Raw genomic sequence first — 22,383 nt, 5'->3', positions numbered from 1 at the left:
CAAGTGTAGTTTTCTTGTCAGTGATTTCAGTCTTCCTTACCTGGAGACAAGCATTTAGCTCAATTATTGTTTTTATTGTTGAGGTCTAATTTGCAGGCAAGTGCTCCAATTAATCCATGCTTTAGATACACATTTGGGGCTTATGTACTCATTCTATTCAAAACAAAAACCCTAAAGAAAGGTTAGCAAAAGCCTGGTGATTACCTGCACCTGAAGTTAACATGTTACTGACTTAAAGGGTCACAACTGAACATTACAAAGCTGCAGCAATGGGAAAACAGTAACATCTAAGGGTTGATCCTGTAAATCCCTCAGATCAAAACCTTTAAAAAAATTTTCAAGAGAACATTTTGAAAAAAACGACTTCATATCTAAAACTCCACAGTTTCCATCTAAAGCAAAATTTACAGTTTTTTATACATCTTTAAAAATATCTAACTGCTGCTTTACAGCAATTGGTAGAATACACACTAAAGAGAAAATTCTCTTGCTTAGATTTGGTCATTTTGCTGGAAAACCTCTAAAGTCTTTTCCAACATCAAAATTTGTGAATGTTTAGGCTGATATTTTTCAAGTTACTGACACATCCTAGATGAAGTTACAATACTAAATGACTACTGATGAACTTTTTTTCTTTAAGGAAGCAGAGGAAAAATGCATGTGAAAAAGCATTCACAGAAGCAATTACATTTTGCTAGCCCTGCAATCAGTTTGCTTACAGAAGCTTACTGAAAATCAAACCAAGAAATAGATTCCCATCTGTGCATCAAAGTTGTTGGAAGGATCATCTTTAGTCAGGCATGGCCATTCCTGTTTCATCCAACTTTTTTGCCAATTTTCAGCCAACTTCTGACCTTCTAAGCACAGAACTAAGTTTGTAAGTCTTCAAGATGTAAAAGCCAGAAAACTGATTCTTAGCTGCTGCCATTAAAGAAGCATCAGATGGAGTCTCCCCAAGTGACAAGCTCTACCTAAATGACCACCAGTGAAATCTGTAGTTCCCTATCTGCCAAGTTTTTGAACTAGACAAAAACCAAGTTGAAAGCTTCTCTCTCTTCATGCAGCCTTCAACCTCATTTCAGCTGACGACTTGTTTGCTTTCAGTGAAGCTATTCACCAACTGCATATTCTGCTTATGAAACAGCTTCCATAGACACTCATATCTATGCTAGTTTCAAGTCCTTAACAAATCTAACATTAAATTTTATAGAACAAAATTGCAGGTTGACCTTTTTCAGCTGATCAGGCTTACTGGCATTCATTAATTTCCAAATCCTCACCATTTTCTTAGGTGTACTAATAAAAATTTAGAAGCCTCATCTGAACAATGCAGGATGTATCTTGTGCACAAAAAAACCACACCTTTATGGATGCTTGCATACCTGATGTGCCAGACTGATAGTTTTTCCAACTCACTTGAGGAAAAAAAACAACAAAAGACCCCACTGAGTGAAATCTTGACTTCAAAAAAGAAATTATAAAACTCCCATTGATTTCATTGTGACCAAATTTTCAGTTATGTGCCCTGGACAGAAATATCCCTTTAATTTGCTCCCAGTAAGACATACCAAAATTAGTTTAAGCTTTTTTCCACCCACACAGCCCCCATCCAGAACCTGTCCTAGACCTCATACTTAACTGCAGAGAGGTTTCAATGTCTTTTTTAAACACGTTAGAGAAAATTCATGAACAATTCTGCATTTGTTTTGTTAATCCCTTCACGCAGATAGGAAGCTCTTCATAAAATAGCCATCAGTACTTTCTCTCTCCATTACAGGTGGTCTGCATAAATATTTGTTACTGTACTATGGGAAATAGTCATCAATTTTAATCCTAAATTACTTTAACGTTCAATACATATTTAGTTATTTTTTCTTCTTCTTACTACAAAACCCAAAATGGAAAAAAAGACATGAAATCATATTGTATTGAAGGTTTTATTGATGGCCAAATTGCTGTCACTTAAATCAGGCATAGCACTTTAATTCTTATGTAACAGGACTAAAAAGGAAGTGGCTATTAAAGATTAACTTCTGTAAGCCTTTAAGTTGCTGAAGTCATACTGTTCTGCACAACTTTCACGCTGCCAGCAAATGACAGCATTCTAGCTGCATTGCTTACATTGTATGCTTTAGTATACAGCAAAGAGTGATCTTAAATTTTATCACTTTTACCAGTTACACTTTTTGGAATTATGTTACAAACAAAGAACATTTTATTACTTCTCTGCAATTATGTACAGTATAAAACAAAACCCAAGGTTTGTGGCAGAAACATGTATGATTTGATCATATACAGAAGACAACATCAAATTTTATGAAATAAATGACAAGAATTATTTTCTGAGAGAAACTTCCATTCAAGATTACTTTAACTGACATTGCGGTGACACTTTCCAGAAGCATGGAAAATACATCCAATGGACCAGATCCTCCTCTTTTGCTTCACCTTCTGACTTACATGGACAAATCTAATGTCACTGTATCCTACACAATCAGATACATGTGTATAACAACTCACTATCTAGGCTTACTTTGAAATAAAGAAGCACTTAAATGAAATCTGATAATCTTGATGTGTCATAAATACTTAAGGAAGTATATGTGATGATATTCACATTACTGTCAAGTGGAAGATAAAACTGCTAGGAAGGAAATAAACATGCAAATCAAATGTTAAATAATACAATTAAAAAAAAAAATCACACTGAGAACTTGGACAGCATATAATAGAGCCAAAAAGGAAAAGTATTATTCCAAATGATGTGCATAGCCTTTAATTTACAAACCAAATCTTTACTCAGGGCACAAAAAGAATGCCCTGGCAACTACTGCCCCATGCCAACAGATTCCTGCAGAAGTCCAGGGAAGAAACACAGGTTCTGCAGGAGACTTTCTGATCTCTCTTCAAAGCGGTAAACAGTGGAATAAATGCATTTTTTTAAAGGAGAGTACTGGTACAGAGAAGATGTGCTAGAACTGTGAGTCAAAGCCTCTAACTTCCCCTTCCTGATTCCAAATTATCAAAAGAAATATCAAAGAAAACCCCAAACCAAACCAAAAAATCCACAACAATCCCATTCCTTCTCAAGTAGGTTATTCCTCTCCACTGTGGTTTCCTACAGAAGATTTTACTCTGAGCAAGAAAATTCTGTATAACAGCAATACTTCATTGATTTCTGGAATGAAGCACTGGCAGCAATATGAAATATGCATAAGCCACAACCTGTATTTTCCCCTATTATGTTAGTTAAAATGAAAACACCTGTAATAAAGATCTAGAAAAATCCAAATTATCATCCAAATAAAAGATGTTTAATACAACTTGTAAATACCAAATACTCCCCTCCCTTTTTTGTGAAGATGCTTCAGACAATAGCTGTCAATGAAAATTCAGTTATTTATGCAGCATGGACTTGCTTAAAATGACACTGTCAAACATTCAAATTGTAAATACAAGACCACCTGTGCATCACAAAAGACAAGACAAAAATTCTCCTAATACAAACAACACTTCGTTTTACTAGCTTTTTGTAAGTTACATTCAAATAACTGCCATTTTTCTAATGTGAATCCCAGATTTGAAATGTCAGACTGGCAGAGGAGAGATAATTATTGTGAACTGCTTACTATCAATGCTATGGCCACAGAACAAATTCTCTTTCAGTAATTTTTTAAAATTTATTTTAAATTCTTTCACAAGATAATGGGGAGGCAGCAACATCAAAAATTAAGGCTGGAATGACTTAAGAGCTTTTCCTCTTATAACTTTTTTAAAAGTTCACTGAACTCTAATGTCATATATGCTTTGGATGAATGGAAAAAAAACCCAAGTGATTTACAGAGAAAGTCAACTGGTCCTAACCCTGTAGTAAGCATGAACAATATGATTTGATAGTGGTCCTTGCTGCAGAAGGTCCACCACTCTGAAACGCAATGAGTGAAGATGTCTAGTTGCATGTGAAAGCTTTCCTAGGGAAAGAAACACTTCGGAGATCCATTTCATTCAATAACACAGCACTGGCAATGCTCAGTGACTGTGTTTATAAAGCAAACTACATTATTATTGTATCGTCCTGCTTCTTTCTTGATTACTCTATTACTCTATAATTTAGTATCCATACTGTTCCATTACAGTATATAATTAGCATATGTACAGTAAGCAATACTGGTCTAAAATCTGAAAGTGTCACTCAAGAAATTTCCAGTAGATGGCTTCTATGCATAAATTTGCAATTAACTTTTGGAGTCAAGCAAGGGTCTTTCAGAAAACCTGGCTCAAAGTATTTTTAGACTTACACTCAATAGATTCATATAAAAAAGTAACCACCGGCACATCTATCCTTTTCAGGAACTATACATGCTCCACAAAGAGAAAGTTAACAGCTGCAACTGGTTTGCTGGGATCACACCAAAGAAAGACAAAAGGAAAGAGAAAAAAAATTTATTATAAAACATGTTGAAATAGCAATGACTTAGCTGACTTCCTGCTCTGCTGTTCTAGGCAGAACAAAATGTGACTGAATGCTCTCAGGAAAGTCGAAACAAAATTACAGCTTAAGTATGTTGCTGCACTAAAATCGCTTTCTCTTGATAATTTCTGGTTTCCAGCTGACAGGATGAGTTTCTTCAGTCTGAAGGGAAAAAAGAAAAATCTCATAAGGATTATTTTTAACTTGAAATTCACCTGTAATTAGGGTTCAGTTTAAAATATTACTCACCTAGTACATATACTCCATTTCATATGTAACATTATATTTACCTAATCTACTATGCAATTAATTTATCCAAATTAAATTTTATATCATCCCACTGTCTGAAGTACAGGACAAGACTTGTTCTGTTTTGGGGTTTTTTTTTTGCAACAAGGACAAAAATCAGGTTGCCAATAGAATTTCAGAAACAGCACTGGAGTGATCAAAGCATAGGAATAGGAATTCCAGAGACAGTCCTTCCAGCGGTATCTACATCAGTATTGGCAAATGCCAGTCTACAATTTGCCCAGTTGCAAAATGGATAAAACACCCCTTACTCCTTTATATCTAAGAGTTGCTCCAAGTCTAATTCAATGCAAAAATTCCAAGGTTTAATAATAAGCCTTATATTCTTTATATTGAAGACATACTTTGATAAACTATAGAATAATCTATTTTCTCCATTAGTAAGTGGATTCAGATCTGAGAATAACAGTTTGAAAACAAGCTATTTGCTTTGAATTCTAAAAATTGTTACCGCAAATGACTATATACAGAAGTACAATAAATCTTTAAATGTAATCTTTTTGCTAATTCCTATGTTTTAATCAATACAGCTAACCACAGTCCCCTACTGGCTTCAAAACACAATGTACATTATTGTAGTAAGATTTCTCCAAATTTTATCACAAAGGACTTTTGCAGAAGAATTGACAGACCTGACACTTATTTGTACTATAGCATTAATAAGGGTTTAGGAGTGCAGAAAGTAGCTACTGTCCTCTTAACATTATCATGTACATGTTGCTTTCAAATGTCAATAAAATAGATTACACAAGTTGATACGTGTAACATTTGTTTGAAAATTTCTGATTTCCTGAAAATACATTAAAAAGACACTTTGACATACCGCAGTATCATCTTCTTTGTATACTTTTATGGTTTTATCAGCTTCAGCAGTTAGCAATCTGCTTTCTGACTGGTCAAAAACACAAGCAAATATTCCCGATTCACTGTCCAAAGAGCCTGGCTGTACAGCTGCATGTACTCTCTGGAAATTGTATCCAGTTCTCCAGTCCCAAAGATGCATTGTACCATTATCAGCTGCAACAAGCAAACAAACATAGAAATTAATTGGTTAAAATACTAACTATGTGTTTTCTAAAAACAGTATCATGAACAACTAATACATCAGGAATACATCAGCTATAACATTCATGTAGAATAGCTCAGTACACCCTACAAGGTTACCTATTTTCTACTGGGTTCCTTCTTAATTAAGAAAGGCTGATCTTGTTTAACAAGGCTGATGGAAGCTTCCTCAGCATCTCATCCAGTTTGCATCAGATAACCCAGAGAGATGATACACTACATCACAAGGCAACTGCAGCAAGCTGGTTTGGAAGCACAGTAAGGACTGGCATTCTAAATATCAAGCTCCCTGTGCAGTGGCTCCACTGAAGTTGAACAAAGAGGCGGCATCCTGTCAAACAGATTCCAGACATTAAGGAGTCTCTAATGGGAAACAGGCTTGACGTTCGCAGAGGTTCTATTTCAATGCGGTTTAAATCACTGCCAGTATTACTGCTACTGGCATCAGCTACAGCATATTCACAGCAATCTGAACTCTGTATTCAGAAGTTTGCCTTCAAAGCAATTTTTCAGTTACAAACAACCATCCCCTCCCAAAGTATTATCTAGCCAAAACAGATCTATTAAAAATTTCTCCACAGCTGCCAGCTAGACATGAAATCCAGAAGTTTCAAGAAGGGTGTTTCTACAGTAAAATACTCTTAAGGTAACCTCAACTTATTTTAATTCAGCATCAGCTTCTTTGAAGTTGCTGTAGATAGCATGAGGATGTAAAAGGGAAGAAATCAATATTCAAATTTTAATTTTTAAAAAAAATCACAAATAATATTACTAAAATGATAGGGGGTTTGATGTGGAGAAAGAACAAGTTTTTCTAAAGCCTCAACTACTACTAACACAAGAAAGTCCTACAAAGACCTTCTAGAAGTTCCTTCAAAATAATAAAGAATGAATTATGTGCCCCATACAGTATCTTGTCAAGTTCTTGCTCTCACTATGAATGCGCCAGTTGTCAAATAGAGCTTTATCCAAATTTAAAAATCAAGGGCCCCTTTTATACAGTCCTGAAAACATAACCGGGGTAAGCTGACAATATAATTAGCTACCTTCCAACACATTTCCATCTTACTCCACATCCCTAGCCTACAGAACATACTGTATCAAATGCAATCAAATGGGACCAAATGCATTTCAGTGTTCCAAAGTGTACAACTGTTACTTTTTTTTGTTATGCTCTGGTTACAAACACAGGAATGTTTTTCATAAGTATCTGCTTCTGCAAACTCATGGAACCTGTCTTAAACTGTCTTCTCATGGTTTAAGGTGCTGTGAATTAAGTCCCATCCCTGTTTATAACTACCCAAAAGATTAGACAAGCAAAACCAAGAGGTGAAAACTCAGGCTCTGCAAATTATGTGGAGCAATACAGTCTAGCCTCTTAATTCACCTTCCTCTGATTGCTAGAGCTCTCTCAAGACAATCTTATGATTAAGCAACTGGTCTAGGACCTCTGAGATTTGGGTTTAACCTCCTGCTTTCACTCTGTTTTCCCATGCAATCTTGGACTGTTTCTCTGGAGCTCAGCTCTCAAGCTGTAAAATTAGCACTTCCTTTTTCCACACTGTTCACTCATTTCCTGTTTATAACAGCATCTATATTAACAACACACCATCTCCCTACTACGTAGACACAATGCCTTAATGAAAATATCTGAATCCAGTTGGGATTTCTAGAAGCTTACTTTCAAAAAAAGCTTGTCACTAAGAAGGCCTACATATGTACTTTGTCTTGTACAAACATAAAACTCTCAAACATCACAGATTAAGGTTTTAGTAACACATACTTCCAACAAAATATTTTTATTACAGTGCTTGGGTAACTAATATATAGAAAAATGCCACCTGCAGTAGGAGATAAATGTTCTTACATAAAATTATTCACGTTCAGTACAGTAAGCATTCAGGATTTTCCTCCTACCCCCACAACACAGATACATGAGTAGAAACTAAGTTTCAAGACTTTGGGGGCTCACAGACCACTGACTATACTCTAATGTATCAGATTATTATTAAATTCTTGAAGCTTTTGAATGTAAGAATTAAATTGATGTGTCACAATAGATACAAAATTCTCCCACACGCACTGGAGCCAAGTGGCTAATTTTTTAGTTTCAGAACACTTGAACATATAATATTGTTGAGTAAACATGGTTTTGATTCACAGAGCCAAATAAAATTTGGAGATTAACTATCAGTCTTTTAAACAACACAAAGATAACATAAGAAAATGCGTGCAAGAAAACTTTGAGACAACAGAATCAATGCATTTGTGCTGCATAAAAAAACAGAGAAGAGTTCACATCTAAATGGTACAGCAAGTTTTACCAAGAAGTTGCTATATCCTCTATCCATTCTCACTGCATCACCATGTTACTAAGAGAGCAGCCAATAAAGAACCAGATGTCTCCCAAGCAGCTTCCAATTTCCACACCACTCCTGAGGGGACACTAATGATCAGGAGATCATAGAGGATGGACTCTGGAGCCTTGCAGCAGCAGCCAGCTGGGAAAAGGAAACCTCTTCCCTGCAGAACATTAAAAGTCCTTTCAAATATTTTTTCTGTGCATGCAGCCCAGTAACATCCAAGATAAACGTGGCCCTACTCGCTATAAAATGAAGTTGTATGTTGTAGCAGGCCCAAATAAAGGAGAGCTCAGCAAACATCTCTGCCTAAGGACCTCTAGCCATATATACATGGGGGAGCAGAAAGAGGAAATAGAAACATGTATTTCTCATTTTACCTCCTGAGACCAAAACACCATCAGAATTTACAGCCAGTGTGTTGATAATAGCATTGTGACCAGAGAGGTTCTGAATAAAGTTTCCATCTGGGAATTTCCACTGCTTGATATTATCTGGAGAACCAGATGCAAATGTGTAACTGAAAGAAAATAAGCACAGTATATTAAAGTTCAAAAGAGCTGTAGGGATAGCAAATGTGCTTCATTGGAACTACTGTTAAATGCTAGTTACAAAATCACTTAATACTAAAACTGCTTTTCTGACATTTTTACTTCACATAAAATGAAGCAATTTTACAAAGTCATGAATTACCCATTTCTACTATTTGATTTCTGTTCCACAGACTACCTAAACTTTACATAGGATGTTAATACGCAAACAAATATTAAAAATGCACATAAAGTTCTTGTCAGTTGTTATTCTGGCAAATTTTCAGGTATAAGGGCATCATCAGCAAGGGTATCAGAGGAAAAAAAAAAAAAAAGCAGCAAACCCCAAACAAAAAAACCCAGTATTGGGTAGTCTTCCAAAACTACAGAATATTAGGCTGACAGCAGCTACTGCTTGATAAAAACACTTTATTTTCAAGAACTATGACTGATGAACCTGAAACCACTTTTTTTTTTGTTTTAGAATACAAGTAAAACCAGGGTTTTTCTCTGCTGTAGCTAACAGGCATATCGTAAGCTTTTTACAATTTTCCAGGCACACAGATTGGATCAGAATTTATTCATATCAAAGATTCTGAATTTCTGCACTGACAGAATTTTAAAATATTGAAGGTGCAGAAGTACTGCAGTTCTATGTGAATTCATTTTCTCCATTGTTTTAATGGGGATTTATCCAAACAGGCAACCGTTGATGCATCAAAATAAAGCATCTAAATTCTGCGCACTTCCAACATCACCTGCTTCAAAGATTAAATACCCACAAGAAGTTTCTTTTTAAGGCCCGTTAGATTGAAACGTCTTGTGCAGTGAACCACACATTCAAAAGAACCCCTTTGTATTAATCATTGTCTCCTTTAGCATTATTCACACACGCGCCATTTTACAAAACTACCTCACTTTCTGCTAACAATCATTCAGTTATCTATTTATTGTTGTCCTTACAAGTCCAGTGTCACTGATTTCTCAAGGACTGCAAAGGCACGTACATAAGAAATCCTGTGGGATAAAAGAAGTTTTCAGGATTGCTCACGTACACCAATGCCAGTACTTGGGGAGCACAATCAATGTAGTAAAAGGTATTTGAGAACCAATACGTACATTTTTACAGCATTTTAAGTTTTTCGCATTATTATGCCCTACCATTCAAAATCATGACTCACACTGGCTTTCTGTCACCACGCAATGTTATGAATTGGAAAGTGTAAAAGAATGAGGAAAACTTACTGTCTTGGATGTAGCACTACTGCTCTTACAGATTTCTTGTGATTTGTTAAAGTAACACGAGTTTTTCCTGCCACTAAATCCCAGAGCCGTATGGTAGTATCATGACTGCCTACAATGAAAATAAAAAATAGTAGAAACCATCATATTGATTCTATCATTGCTATTACTTTGATACAGCAGCCAAATTCTTTTATGTGAAAAAGACAAAAATATTATGCTTGTTATGAAAATATGATACTAATACCACCTCAGACAAGAAAGATGCTCGATTGTAATAGTCTTTTTACAGATTGAAATTCAAGAAGAACTAAGTAGTTACACAGCAAAATTAGATTTTGACATAATGGGAAAGAAGATGAACTTTACGCTTAACCATGGTACTGGTCACTTCTTAATTGAATTGGGGAGAACTGTGAAGTATCATAGAAAATGCAAGTGTCAATACATATTACAACAAAAAATGTGAGCACCAGAAACAAAGGAATTGCAGAAAAATGTTCAAACAATGCATAGCTATATTTGCTTAAACATACCATTAATAGTATGAAATAGCCATTGCATGGCCCATTTTCAACAGAAAAGTAGTAATTAAGTTTCTCTTATTACTTTTGTAGATAAACAAAGACAACATTATGACCCTCACATAATTACTGAGCAAATATATTAACGATTAAGTTTTTCAATCACGTTACTTGTGAAACCATGCCCACTATACCTGTAATAATTTGTGGTTCTGCAGCTTGGCACTTCACAGTCGCTACTGCATTTGTGTGTCCTGATAGTGTGTGCACACTGGCTTTCGTCCTTACATCCCAAATCTATGAATTCACAGTAAGTCAGTCATATTCAATGTATTTTATGAACTGTCATTGATTACATGAATTCCTTGCCACAGTTCTATAAATTAAACTATGGTATTTGGTTGTATTTTTCATCCAACAATTCGTCACACAACTGCCTCAGCCAACAAATTTCAAGGGGAGCCAGGAGCCTGCCACTGAATTTCTAGACATATAGATAACTTAAAGTCACCATAAAACCATACCATCCTCTAAATACTAAGTCATCATATACATACTATGTAGTCTACCTAGTAAATTAAGAAATAAAACATCATCCTGAAGTGACACTGTATTTTTGTGTATTTGGGCTCCAGTTTTATTGACAATGGAAGACAACACTAACATAAATCTTAGTATTTTCATGTCAATTCATGTTAACTTTTGGTAAGCATTCACTTTTACAAATGGAAGACGTTGAAGCACATTGACATATCAAGACTTTAAAACATGACAATGCTATACTTACTCGTGCTGTTGAATCTCTGCTACATGTTACCAGTACGTCTATTGTTGGATGCAAGTCTAAACCATAGACAGCACTTAGATGACCGTGGTAATGTCTGATAACCTAGATGAATTAAAAAAACGCACACACACCAACTGGATATTTGAAAGAATATTCTAAATGCTATCATTTTTATATTTGCCACCACCAATTAATTCCAATTAAATAAACTACAGCTTACCTTATTGTATTCAAGATCCCAGCATTTCACTTGTTTGTCTTCTCCACAAGAAAAGAGGTATGGACTTCTTGCACTTACTATCACCCCTCGTACAGTACTGATGTGTCCCGTCAAAGACAATTTCAATTTGCCACTAGCAAGGTCCCAAATCTGCATCAAAATAGGTATTTTGAGGTAGACAGTTAAAAGCTACACAGTGATAGTCTGGGTAAACAGCCCAGATGTAATTGATCCTGCTGCACTTGAAGTTAAAAATTAAAATAACAAACATTTGCTCTCCAGCTACTAACATGTAATAAATGAAATCTCAAGAAGTAGTAATGCTCCACAAATCCTTTATGACTAGGTAATAAAATGTTCTGCATTTCATTACTCTGCAAGCAGTAAGCAAGAAACTGTTTCCAAGGGCTGAAGAACAAGAAAAGCCACCCCCTGCAAACTTTGTCAGTGACTTCTTCCAACCTCTTACCTTTATGGTTCTGTCAGCAGAGCCAGTAACAAACCACTGATTTCCTGGTTCTACTGCAATACATCTCACCCAGCCCAGGTGACCACTGATAACCTTTAGAAAAACCAAAAATTTTTCTAAATCAGAAATAATACACATGCACCAGTCAATATAATTTCAATTCTCCAACACTGGAATTTGTTAGTATTCACCAAGAAATGCATGCTCCCCAAAAAGCCAGATGTGAAATTAGATCTGAAGAGAGCTTGATTTCTACTTTCATTAAATGACAAGACTACCAGAAATTTACATGTCATACACTAGACCCTGCTCCTATAGGCAACTTTTTCAAATCCTTTGAGAAGCTGTAACACTGTGGCTCAACACCTGAGGCTTTGCAGAGTAAGATGGTATTTAAGCACCAGTTCCTTATGATGCTCTATAGTGCTTACACAAAAATAAAGAACAATTATATAAAATCTTGGCTATTAAATCACATTGCCATATAATAAACACACCACCACCTCCTTTTCCCCAAGTAAGGGGCAAGATGAGTATGTTGAAAACTTTCTGGTAACAAAATACTGGAGACAGATCTCAGAAGAAAAGCTCTACCAATACATGGCTTGCTTACAGCAGTCTTTGTTTCTTTAATTTCTCCAAAGTCAAACAGCTAAAATCAAAACACATATTAGGTTTCACTGGATGTCATATTTCACGTACTGTCATACAGCTCATTTCAAAAGGTCTAAAGCACAAAAGTTCTTAGGCAGAAATACTTTGGAAAACTTAAGTGGATTCTTCTGACCAGATGAGACCACAGCCACACAGATCTGAGATAGCTGTCCAGATTTCTTCATAGTCTATGAATAGAAATAGGCATTTCCAGGGGAGAAATCTAAGAAATAATTAATGTGACCTATTTTAAGTCCCCATCTTTCACAAATTACTTCACACCAAGCTTAGGAAGAGCAGTTAAAATGCAGATCTTAAGCAACAGATAAGATGAAACCCACATCTGGTGTTCCAGCTATGCTTCTATTTGAGTTGCTTGAACAAGCTTTTGACCTGTTGAGCACAGATTTTGACAGCAAACCTCCACTGAAACTGTTTACAGGTAGAATTAGTACAGTGACTTGAATTGTATTTACAGTCTCTCTCTGAAAAGAAAGTGCTCCTAATAAGTAAGCATTTGTCATTTGTTTACCTTAAAACTCTCACGGGTTTATTTTGGTGCTATTTTTTCAAATGGCATTTGCCTTAATTTTTATAGAGAACATGTTGCAATACTGCTGTATTTAGAAAACCTATATATTCCTTTGAGCACAAGTGTTCTTCAAAAAATTACTTTTTGAGATTAGACTTAAGATTTATGACTAATACAGCATTCAGGACTCTGAGGATCTAAATGCCTACATATCATACTATATTTAGATGAACTGTGCTAAAACAAGACAATTCTGATACAAGAGCATGAGATTTTTAAATATCAAGCCTAACATTCCTAAAGCAAGAGTCACCCTTTCTCAGACAAAATATGAAACTGCTTAAATTTCATAGTAAGAATCGGCCCCTTAGAAGAAAAAAAAATTTAGACGTTCAAACAGATGCACCTGAAAAGTAAAAAAGGTCTGAACTAATACATATGCTTAGAGATTTTCCCTTCAACTCCACTACCCTGCCATACTCATCACCAAAATGTTTAAAGATGATATGACATTTTGGGGGAATGGCTATTAAAGAAAATTAAAAGGCAAATTAGACTAAGTCAAAAACAAGACTAGAAGTCAAGCAATCTAAACTGTAGAGGTAATTTGTGATTAAAGTATGAAGCTTATTCCTCCCATTTTCATAGCAAATAAGTCTGGCTGACTCAGACACTGACTGCCTTTGAGGTTTTTTTGAGACAATTTCATTATGTTAACATTGATAGAGTATTTCTTTAACATGTTATTAGTTTCAAATTTTGCCCCTTGTTTTTGAGTACCAAAGAATCTGACTAGGAAAAACAAAGTCTTTAATGGATTTATCACAATACAGCTACATCTACATAAACAAAAGGGTAAAATTAATAATATTCACAAAATAATTTACTAAATAGAATGAAAAATGTTTGTAAACCAACCTCTTTGTTATTTAAGGAGAGAGTGTGCATATGCAACTTAGTTGTGATCACTTTTCATTTTACTTCATTTTTGTGAATGAGAAGAAAAATTATGCCTTGAAGCCTTTATAGAACATAAAATATTCATTTACTTTTATATGCATGTTCATGTCATACACTTGTAACTTACTCTGTATAGTTTCCAAGGTGGATGCCACTGAGGTTTGGGCATGGTCGGGGCCTTCTTCGCCATTAACGCAGAATTTTTGTTTCCACCAGCTTCCACCATGGCCTGTAAGTTAAAAGGAAGGTTACTCTTACGCTTTATAGCTTACCTCTTTGCCCCAAACCTAAAACCTTCTCACTCTGACATCTCAACACTGATTAAATTTAGTCAGTCAGGAGATCTCCACACAACACACAAATGAATCCAGAGGCAATCCGGTGAATGTTACATGCTTTTCGCATTAGATGTGCAACAAACTCACCACTGACATCCCAGGAGGCTGCGAACGCTCAGATATTCCAGCATGCCTGTAAATATCACCCACACCAGCAGCTGTCCGATTTGCATCCAACCTAGGTTGAATGAAAATGGTTGATGAATTGGAATCAACTTCTTCTATTAAGTAAGTGATAAGGGCTGCATCCAGTCAAATGGAGTACACCTCCAAGGATGGAGACTCCACAACCTCCCTGGGCAACCTGTTCCAGTGCCTGACCACCTCAAGGTAAAACACACCCACGAACAAAGCCTCACTTCTTTCTCTTCTATCTAAACAGAATTTCCCCTGGTCCATGACATGCAAGAAAAAAAAAAAACGTAGACAAAAACAATGCCTGGCCACACTAAAAGTAGTTTCTTTAAACATTTTATAAATTAGAACATTCAAAATACTCAAAGTAGCTCTTATCCCAACTGATGTGTTTTGCCTTGAAATTCCCATAGATAACAAAAATGCTCATAAAGTAACACAGCAGTACCTGGACTGAGAAGCAGGAAGTGCTACGGCTAAGGACTGCGCTGCAGATTCACTAGGCATCCTCTGGACCTTAGTATCTGCTGTCAGAGCCACACCTTGAAAAAAAAAAAAAAAAAAAAAAACCAAAACAACCACATGGCAAAAGCAAAGACAACTCTATTAAAAAGAAAATCCAGAAAAGTATATTATACAAACATGTATATATACACACACATCTGTGAACCAGGGCTCATCACACTCCTGTAATATTAAATCCCATCATTCAATTACATTATTTTTCACATGCAAGTCACATCTTCTGAAATTTTTATTTTGGCCCAAAACCTTTCCGTCTTGATTCTACTACATATGTAGGTACACAATTTCTAGAGTAGAAAACAGTATGGTCCTGTCATTGGAAACAAAAAAAAGTCTAACTAGAAGCAGCGTCCATCTTTTTATCCAGTTTCAACTACTATGGAAAACCAAACATCACAGAAATAAACATGATCTTGAGAAGTATTTGCTAACTTAGGCTCTGTAGTGCAGTTTTTTATGCCATCCCTATGTGGTGGTTGGCATCAAGCAGTGGTGCCAGAACTACAAAAGGTTTAAGTCCTACTGAAGTGAGAATTTCAGACTACAACTCATGATTTATAACCTCAGCCTAAGAACAGATCACTTTTTTTTTTTAAATTTTAAAACTCTTTACACAGTGTAGTTTTGGTGCAGACTGGTACATCTATCCTGTTCCTCTACTTCTTTTCCTAACCAAAGTTCTGACAATTGACAACAAAAAGAACATTTGGGTTAGATGTCCAGGTTAAAACAAGAAACAACAAAAGAAATCTAATTTTTAACCCTGACACATCTGAATCTATTAAAAGAACACTGAACTTGAGAAAACCTCTGTAGGCAAGTCTTGACCCCACAGTTACAGGCAACTATGCGTGGTTTTTTTAATGGCTGAACACACACATCTGTTAACTTACAAATCAAGCCACAACAGATTTTCCACCATATTTGTCATAAACATAAGCACTAACAGTAAAAGATCAACAGCTAAAACTAAACTGCCACAAGGACAGAGCAGGATGGATCAATAACAGTGACAATTAGCAATGGCCAATGTAACAACAAAGAAACATAACCCTTCCAAGCACAGACAAAACCAAATGACGCTAAAATTATTAGACCCTAATATCTCTTTCTCAGAGCAAGGTGGTGATACCTACACCTTTCTGCTCTGGTGATGAAAAGCAGCATACATCCCTCTTGTCATTCAACTTCCTTCTAGCTGGAACCTCCCTCCCTGTTCACAATAAAATCGTAAGAGCAGCTCTGCCACAACAGTAGAGGCACCAGGGATCTGTGGGTCTCAGCAAGCTCTCCAAGAGAAAGGAGACCACAATATCAAAGCGGAGATTCCTAGAACATTTCTGTGATGATGTTACCACAGGAAGTGAAATCTCATAGAAATGGATGACCATCTCACAGCAAGCTCACATCCATTGATGTTTAGTGAGAAGACACTGCACCTGTACCTATACCCTCCTCCTACCTCCTATCCCAGAACATTTATCAGCCACAAAATTCTCTGCATCAATACTATGAAAGACAAGAATGGCACTTCCCACTGCTATCAGGTACGGATTCACAGTGAGAAGCAGCCTGATCCTGCTAGGATGGAGGATGTCTAGTTCTTACAGGAAGGCAAAAACCCCAGGCAAACACTTACAGAATTTTACTTACCAGGTCCAGGTGGGTATGGATGTGTACCAGTTATCAAATACTCAAGTTCTTGTCCTAAAGAGCAATAAAATGTCATATTAATAATGACATTTTATACTGCACTGCAAATGATGCACTCAAGAAATACAGGAAAACAGAGGAAAAGCCAGCAATCACTTCTAGTGTACTACACTTAGACATCACTTATTTTTATTAATTTCATTTGTTCTGGTTCTCAGTTTTCTAAAACTCAAGAGTAAAAAAACATTTTTAAAATGGTGAGGCTACCTGTTACCAAGAAGGACTCTCAAGAGAGAAATCTTCATACTGTCAAAGATGCCTTTTGAAGAAGATATCATGGAAAAGAATTCAAGTACAGAAATAGCACGGGTATCTGAAATGTAAGCTAGTCAAAACAACTGATTGTCTGTGGTATCAGAAAAGAAAAAGGTTCTTCTTAAGAGATTTTTCATTATCTCTCAACATCTTTCACTTTCAGAATACTTCCAAATAAAGTACCTTGGGAAAAAAATCTCAACTGAAATAAGGCAGCATTTGGCACTCTTTAGAAGAGAAGTTTCCATATGTAATCTAATGCATACATGCTTTATATATAACCATACACAGATTGAAAAAACCTGCAGATTTAAAGTAAGTTCTCTGGTTTAATAGATGCACAGCTAAAGAAAGTCCGAAAAAATTCTATGAAACAAAATAAAAACCCCCTAAACAACAAAAGAACATGTCCTTGACCATCATGAATTTGTAAAACAGAGAAATATATTACTCATCTTTCTTTATCACCTAAATACAGCACACACTAATGTCACCACAAAAATTACTCTTTTTACTCATGAATTACTGTAAAAATTTCAGAGCACCCTATTAGTCCTTGTCCTGGTTTAACCAGGATAGGGTTAAGTTTCCCCAACAGTGGGGGGGGGAGCTCTAGCCGGGCAGACTTCACATCCTGGCACGTCACATCCTGGCGCGGGAGCGCGGGGTTTTATACATCTGGTCCTCTCACTGTTGTATTGGTAGATATTTTGCTCTGTTCATTGTTATCACAGTTATTCTTATTGTTGCTGTTTGTTGTTTGCTGTTGCTCTGTTGTATTAAACCTTTCGTTATCTCAGTCTCAGGGTTTTGTATTTCACTCCCTTTGTGGGGGAGGGGCAGCGGCCTTGTGGTCTCAGACCCCAGCAGGGGCTAAACCACCACAGATCTTTGTTAAAACAAACTTCCTCCTTGTTCTGAATCACTTACCTCCTGTGGAACCTAGCAAGAAAAATACCAAGCTATCCAAAAAATGTATTTTGATTTCCATATTTATCTCCAGTGGATTAACACTGGACTGCATTCTCCAGATTTTGTATCAGTGAGACTGTTACAAAACAAAGGACAAATGTAAATTAAGAGCAAACTAACCTTGATTTCCAGAATACTGTTTGTGTCCGTAAGGATCCCCTGTGTTTGGGCCTCCTTTCTCCCTCAAGTTTTCTTTAAGAGTAGGCATGTGTAACACTGAGCCGTACTCTGTACGCAGCTTGACTGCCATCTTTACTTTGTGACTGTTGGAAGAGTAAAGCAATTAAACCCTGATTTTTGAACTGTTACTAAGTTTTGAAATATTTTACCAAAGATTTTATACAACTTACTTTACAATTCTAAAATTTTTCTTCCCTCAAGACTACACTGTTAACTCTACAGAAACATCTGAACTTCTGACTTGGATGAAGCAATCACTAACATAGTTTAAAACTTCACTGACTACAGCACTTACCTTTCTTCATCTAATGGGATAGGCTTGGCATTATCAGCTACAAACATATCATGGGTTCTCTTCAAAGATCTGAACACAAGTGTGTGCACAGAATGCTTCTGGACTTCCTAAAATAAAGAAAAGAACATTTAAATACATTCAGACATAATTAAATGAAAAACTGAAAACTGAAATATAAATTGAACTGAGTAGCAACTTCAGACTTCAGTACTGTTAGATGACATAGAACTATTTAGTTCACAAAAAACACCACTCTTCTTAGAAACTAAAACATTAAGTTTATCTGTTAATTGTTTTGAATCAGTGTTTACTCAGAATAACATTCCCTTTCTTGGAAACTGCCAAGACTTTGAAAAGCAAGCCAAAAACTTTGATCATACTTTCTGCACTGGCATCTACATGACAAATCCATGAGCATGCAAGCTTTTCCCTCATTCGTTCCAGTTCTGGTTTCATATGTAGACAATAAAGTAACCCACTCTGAAAACACTCCTGTAAATTTTATTTTACTACCACCATAAAAAGAACAAGGACACTCATCAGTTTCTGTGCACGGTGCCACTTTATGTAGGCTCAGCACAGTCTACTGAGAGAAAACTTGGAATCAAACCTGACAAAACTTGTTTTCCTTCTAATTTTTGTTTGTTACTATGAGCAAAACATACTTTAAATCCCATTCTGGAACTAACAAGCAGAATTAAAAAGCTATTAACGTCTTTAGAATATCTGCTTATCAACAGCATGATTTATTTTTTTATTAATATTTTCCCTCCAATGGACAAAAAGAAAATCCATTAGAAATCTGAGGCTGCCTGCTTAGGTACAAAGCTAAAACTCTCTGCATGACTGTTCTGGATGTCACACAAGCAATGGCAAGAAACTGGAAGCTACACTAATAACTTTTGGCACTGAACATCACTCAACTGCCCAGCCTTCGACAGTCATTACACAGGTGCTTTCCCTGTTGAGCTCTTTGTAGGTTTTGTTTTCCTGACCTGGAAGTTGTTTGTCCACTCACTGACCCATTCTGAAGTGGCTGTTACTCTCCTAACTAGGTAGCACCTACACAAGATTTTTGCGCTGGCTCCTGCAAGCTCCAGGTATTAAGTGAAAAAAAACCCCAACATTGGAATTGGATTAGGAATTTCATAATACAAAGAAGAATTACAGCAGCTAATTACTACTCAACAACGCAGTAGTTGTTGACATCACCACATGAACAGTAGGTAACACAATGCCTCTCCAGTAGAGAAGACTCTACAACTATTTTCTGACAGATGCTCTTCGGTAAAAAACAGCTAATAGTGTTGCATGGGGCAACAGTCTTTGGATCTTATATATTCCTGACAACACTATTTACTTTTAGAAGTACACGACATTCACCCCAAAGTAACTATTCCATGGTGTTAAACCCAGTGGCCTTCTCCCCAGCTTTACTTCTAAGCCCTCGCAACAAAGCTACCGTTTTCCTGACCAGCTGACAAAGCCAGTAAGTCAGGAGGCTGGGCATCACAGCATCACTTCCCCAGACCCCAGCACCAACTCCATATCGGGCGTGAGCCTGGCAAAGCAAAACTGCTGCCTACTCCTGCCTCAGCCCCACAGAGCCCGAGGACGCGCACCACGGCCCCTCAGACCGCCGAGAAACACCCCCCCTCCTCGCTTCCTGCACGCAACTCGCTGTCCCCCGGGGCGGACTGGGCAGAGGCTGGGAAAGCGGAGGGACCGCCATGGTCTACCGCCACAGCAGCGCTTTCGTACCAAGGGAAGGGGGGTGGGGAGGAGTGGGTGTGCGGTGCGGCGCTCAGTGGTCCGCACCACAGCGGCTTCCCTCCCCCCCCCTCCCCATCCAGGCCCCCTCACGGGCCCAACCCGCCCCGCTGCCCCGGCAGCGCTCTCCAGCCTCGCCCGGGGCGCCTCAATGGCGAGGCAGGGAAGACGCGCGGGCCCCAGCGGCGGGCGGGCGGGGGAGCCGACCACCCCGCCCCTCACCTCCACCATGGCGCCGGCGAACTCCCACCGCCTCAGCTCCCCCCGGACGGCTATGGAGGCGCTTCCGGCGCCTGCTCCGCGCCACACCGGAAGTGACGCGTCGCGAGGGCTCAGGCACGGGCGCGCGCGGGGCGGGTCAGGTGGGGGCGGAGCCGAGCGGGGAGGGGCGGGGCTTACCGGCAGCCTGGCGGCGGGCGGGGGATGGCGGGTTCGGGCGCCGCGGGCTCTGGCCGGGGGTGCGGCCCGGCTCGGGGCGCTGTCCCCTGCGACGGGAGCGCTGCAGTGACGGGTGCCGACCAGAAGAGCGCGATAGTCAGCTTTCTGAAGGGCACCTGGTGTTTTACTAACTCTGCCCCAGAGTGATGAATGAGGGGATAAATGGCATCTGTGCAATGGTTCTCCACGCAGACGGATTGAATACGCTCTGCTCAGCCTGATTTTGTAGAAATCTTTGGCCTTTGCAGGCTTTTTGGGCCGTGCAGCTACAGTTTTTAAGTGTTGTTTTCTTCATGAGTTCTCAAGGAAAAAGGCTGTTCAGGGAACCACACAAAATGAGGGGGATGTGGAAAAGCAGTCCCAGGACTGAAATGCAACCTCTAAACAAGAGAAAACAGTATGATACGGGATGCTAGCCATTATAACTGCCTTTTGGAAATAGTATCTTTAGTTTCGGTCCACAGGACCTCCTTTCAATGAAGACTGAAGCGTGCGTGAACGAGCTGGCAGCCCCTGCACACCACATCAAGGTATATGTTGCGAAAGGGCAGAGGCTGTAGTTCTTGTCAAAATGTACCTTGATACTCCAGCAGATTTTTCACTTGCATTCATAAGAAGAATAGCCAAATTCACATGTGCAAATTGCAAACAGGTGCTTACTTTCTTTACATATACTCATCTGCTCTTAAATTCGGTAAATCTTGTCCTCCCAGGCCTAAAGCTGGGATTTGGCAAGCACATCTTTTGCAGCCCCACCATCACGTTGCTCTTCTTTACCATTCTGCCAGCCACTTACTATGTCTGTCTGCGTGCCTAAGCTGTGAACAGTTTGCAAACTGTTTGGGCCTGAAAATAATCCAGTGCCACATCTGTTGGTTCAAACCAGTCTTCTCTATTAGCCACAGGATGGCATTAGCCTGGGATTATTTCTGGAACACAAATTGCCTGCTTGACATAATGACCATCTCTTTTCTTTTCCGGAGCTGATGTGCTCCAAGTGGCTTTGCCCCCCAGTTCCTGGTCTGGGATCGAGGTGGGGGAGACATGTCCATTACTCTGTGCCACTAATGCCAGAGGAACATTGCCATCTCACTTTCAGGCCAAGCTAGCCAGGTTTCATGCTTAACATGAGGACCTATTTCAGTAGTCCCTCCAGGGATGCTGGGGATCCCCACTGGCTTTCAGAGCCTTCGGTAAAGGTCAGCACAGCACCTCAAGGAGCAGGAACATCATCTGTCCTTGCTTAAACTGCAACCCAGAGTGCAAACTCCACGGGGCAGTGTGTCAAAATGGGGCAACTCTGTTGCATCCTCCCAAACTGATGAGGTTAGATTGAAGATACACAAGGTTTAAAAGGAGATATTGGGGACAAGGGATTTTGAATGGTTTTTGTTTTTTTAAGTTTACACACAGAGTAATATGTGCCTGGTGACTGGCTGGTTGACTGATTGGTGGATTTGATGTGTGGAAAAGGTTTAAGGGCTAATCTCTGGCAACATATAAAGTATCATGATATAGTTGTTTCCTTTCCATCGTCTGTTGAAAGAAATCAGGCTTATTTTTATGACCTTTTTAAAGGAAAGCAAATTTGAAATACAGATGCTTGTTACAGTCCAGGGAAGAAAATTCTTCATTTGTA

At 38.1% G+C, this 22,383-nt stretch overlaps 1 protein-coding gene across 1 annotated transcript; it reads right to left on the bottom strand.

Annotated features, from left to right (window-relative positions):
- Positions 1–1,923: 1,923 nt before the first annotated feature.
- PLRG1 (pleiotropic regulator 1) lies at positions 1,924–20,614 on the bottom strand. The gene is made up of 15 exons (XM_074866629.1): positions 20,529–20,614; positions 18,537–18,643; positions 18,182–18,324; positions 16,775–16,828; positions 15,045–15,138; positions 14,549–14,639; positions 14,251–14,352; positions 11,978–12,070; positions 11,509–11,658; positions 11,289–11,390; positions 10,696–10,798; positions 9,981–10,089; positions 8,586–8,725; positions 5,604–5,797; positions 1,924–4,633 (listed from the first exon to the last, which is right to left on the bottom strand). Exons 1-15 carry the CDS (start codon positions 20,535–20,537, stop codon positions 4,574–4,576), a joined length of 1,551 nt encoding a protein of 516 aa, XP_074722730.1. The 5' UTR covers positions 20,538–20,614; the 3' UTR covers positions 1,924–4,573.
- Positions 20,615–22,383: the final 1,769 nt, after the last annotated feature.

Source organism: Strix uralensis, chromosome 4 (genome assembly GCF_047716275.1).
Source record: "Strix uralensis isolate ZFMK-TIS-50842 chromosome 4, bStrUra1, whole genome shotgun sequence".
NCBI classification, from domain to species: Eukaryota; Metazoa; Chordata; class Aves; order Strigiformes; family Strigidae; genus Strix; species Strix uralensis.
Note: the sequence above shows the minus strand (reverse complement) of the source record. Positions and strands in the feature narration are given on the sequence as shown.

Bases quoted from the DNA above. Each gene is read 5' to 3' on its own strand.
- PLRG1 (XM_074866629.1), bottom strand. The intron at 18,325-18,536 runs GTAAGTGCTGTA...CTCTTCCAACAG, and splicing joins ATCCCATTAGATGAAGAAAG to TCACAAAGTAAAGATGGCAG. The intron at 14,640-15,044 runs GTACTGCTGTGT...CATTCAACCTAG, and splicing joins CTTCCTGCTTCTCAGTCCAG to GTTGGATGCAAATCGGACAG.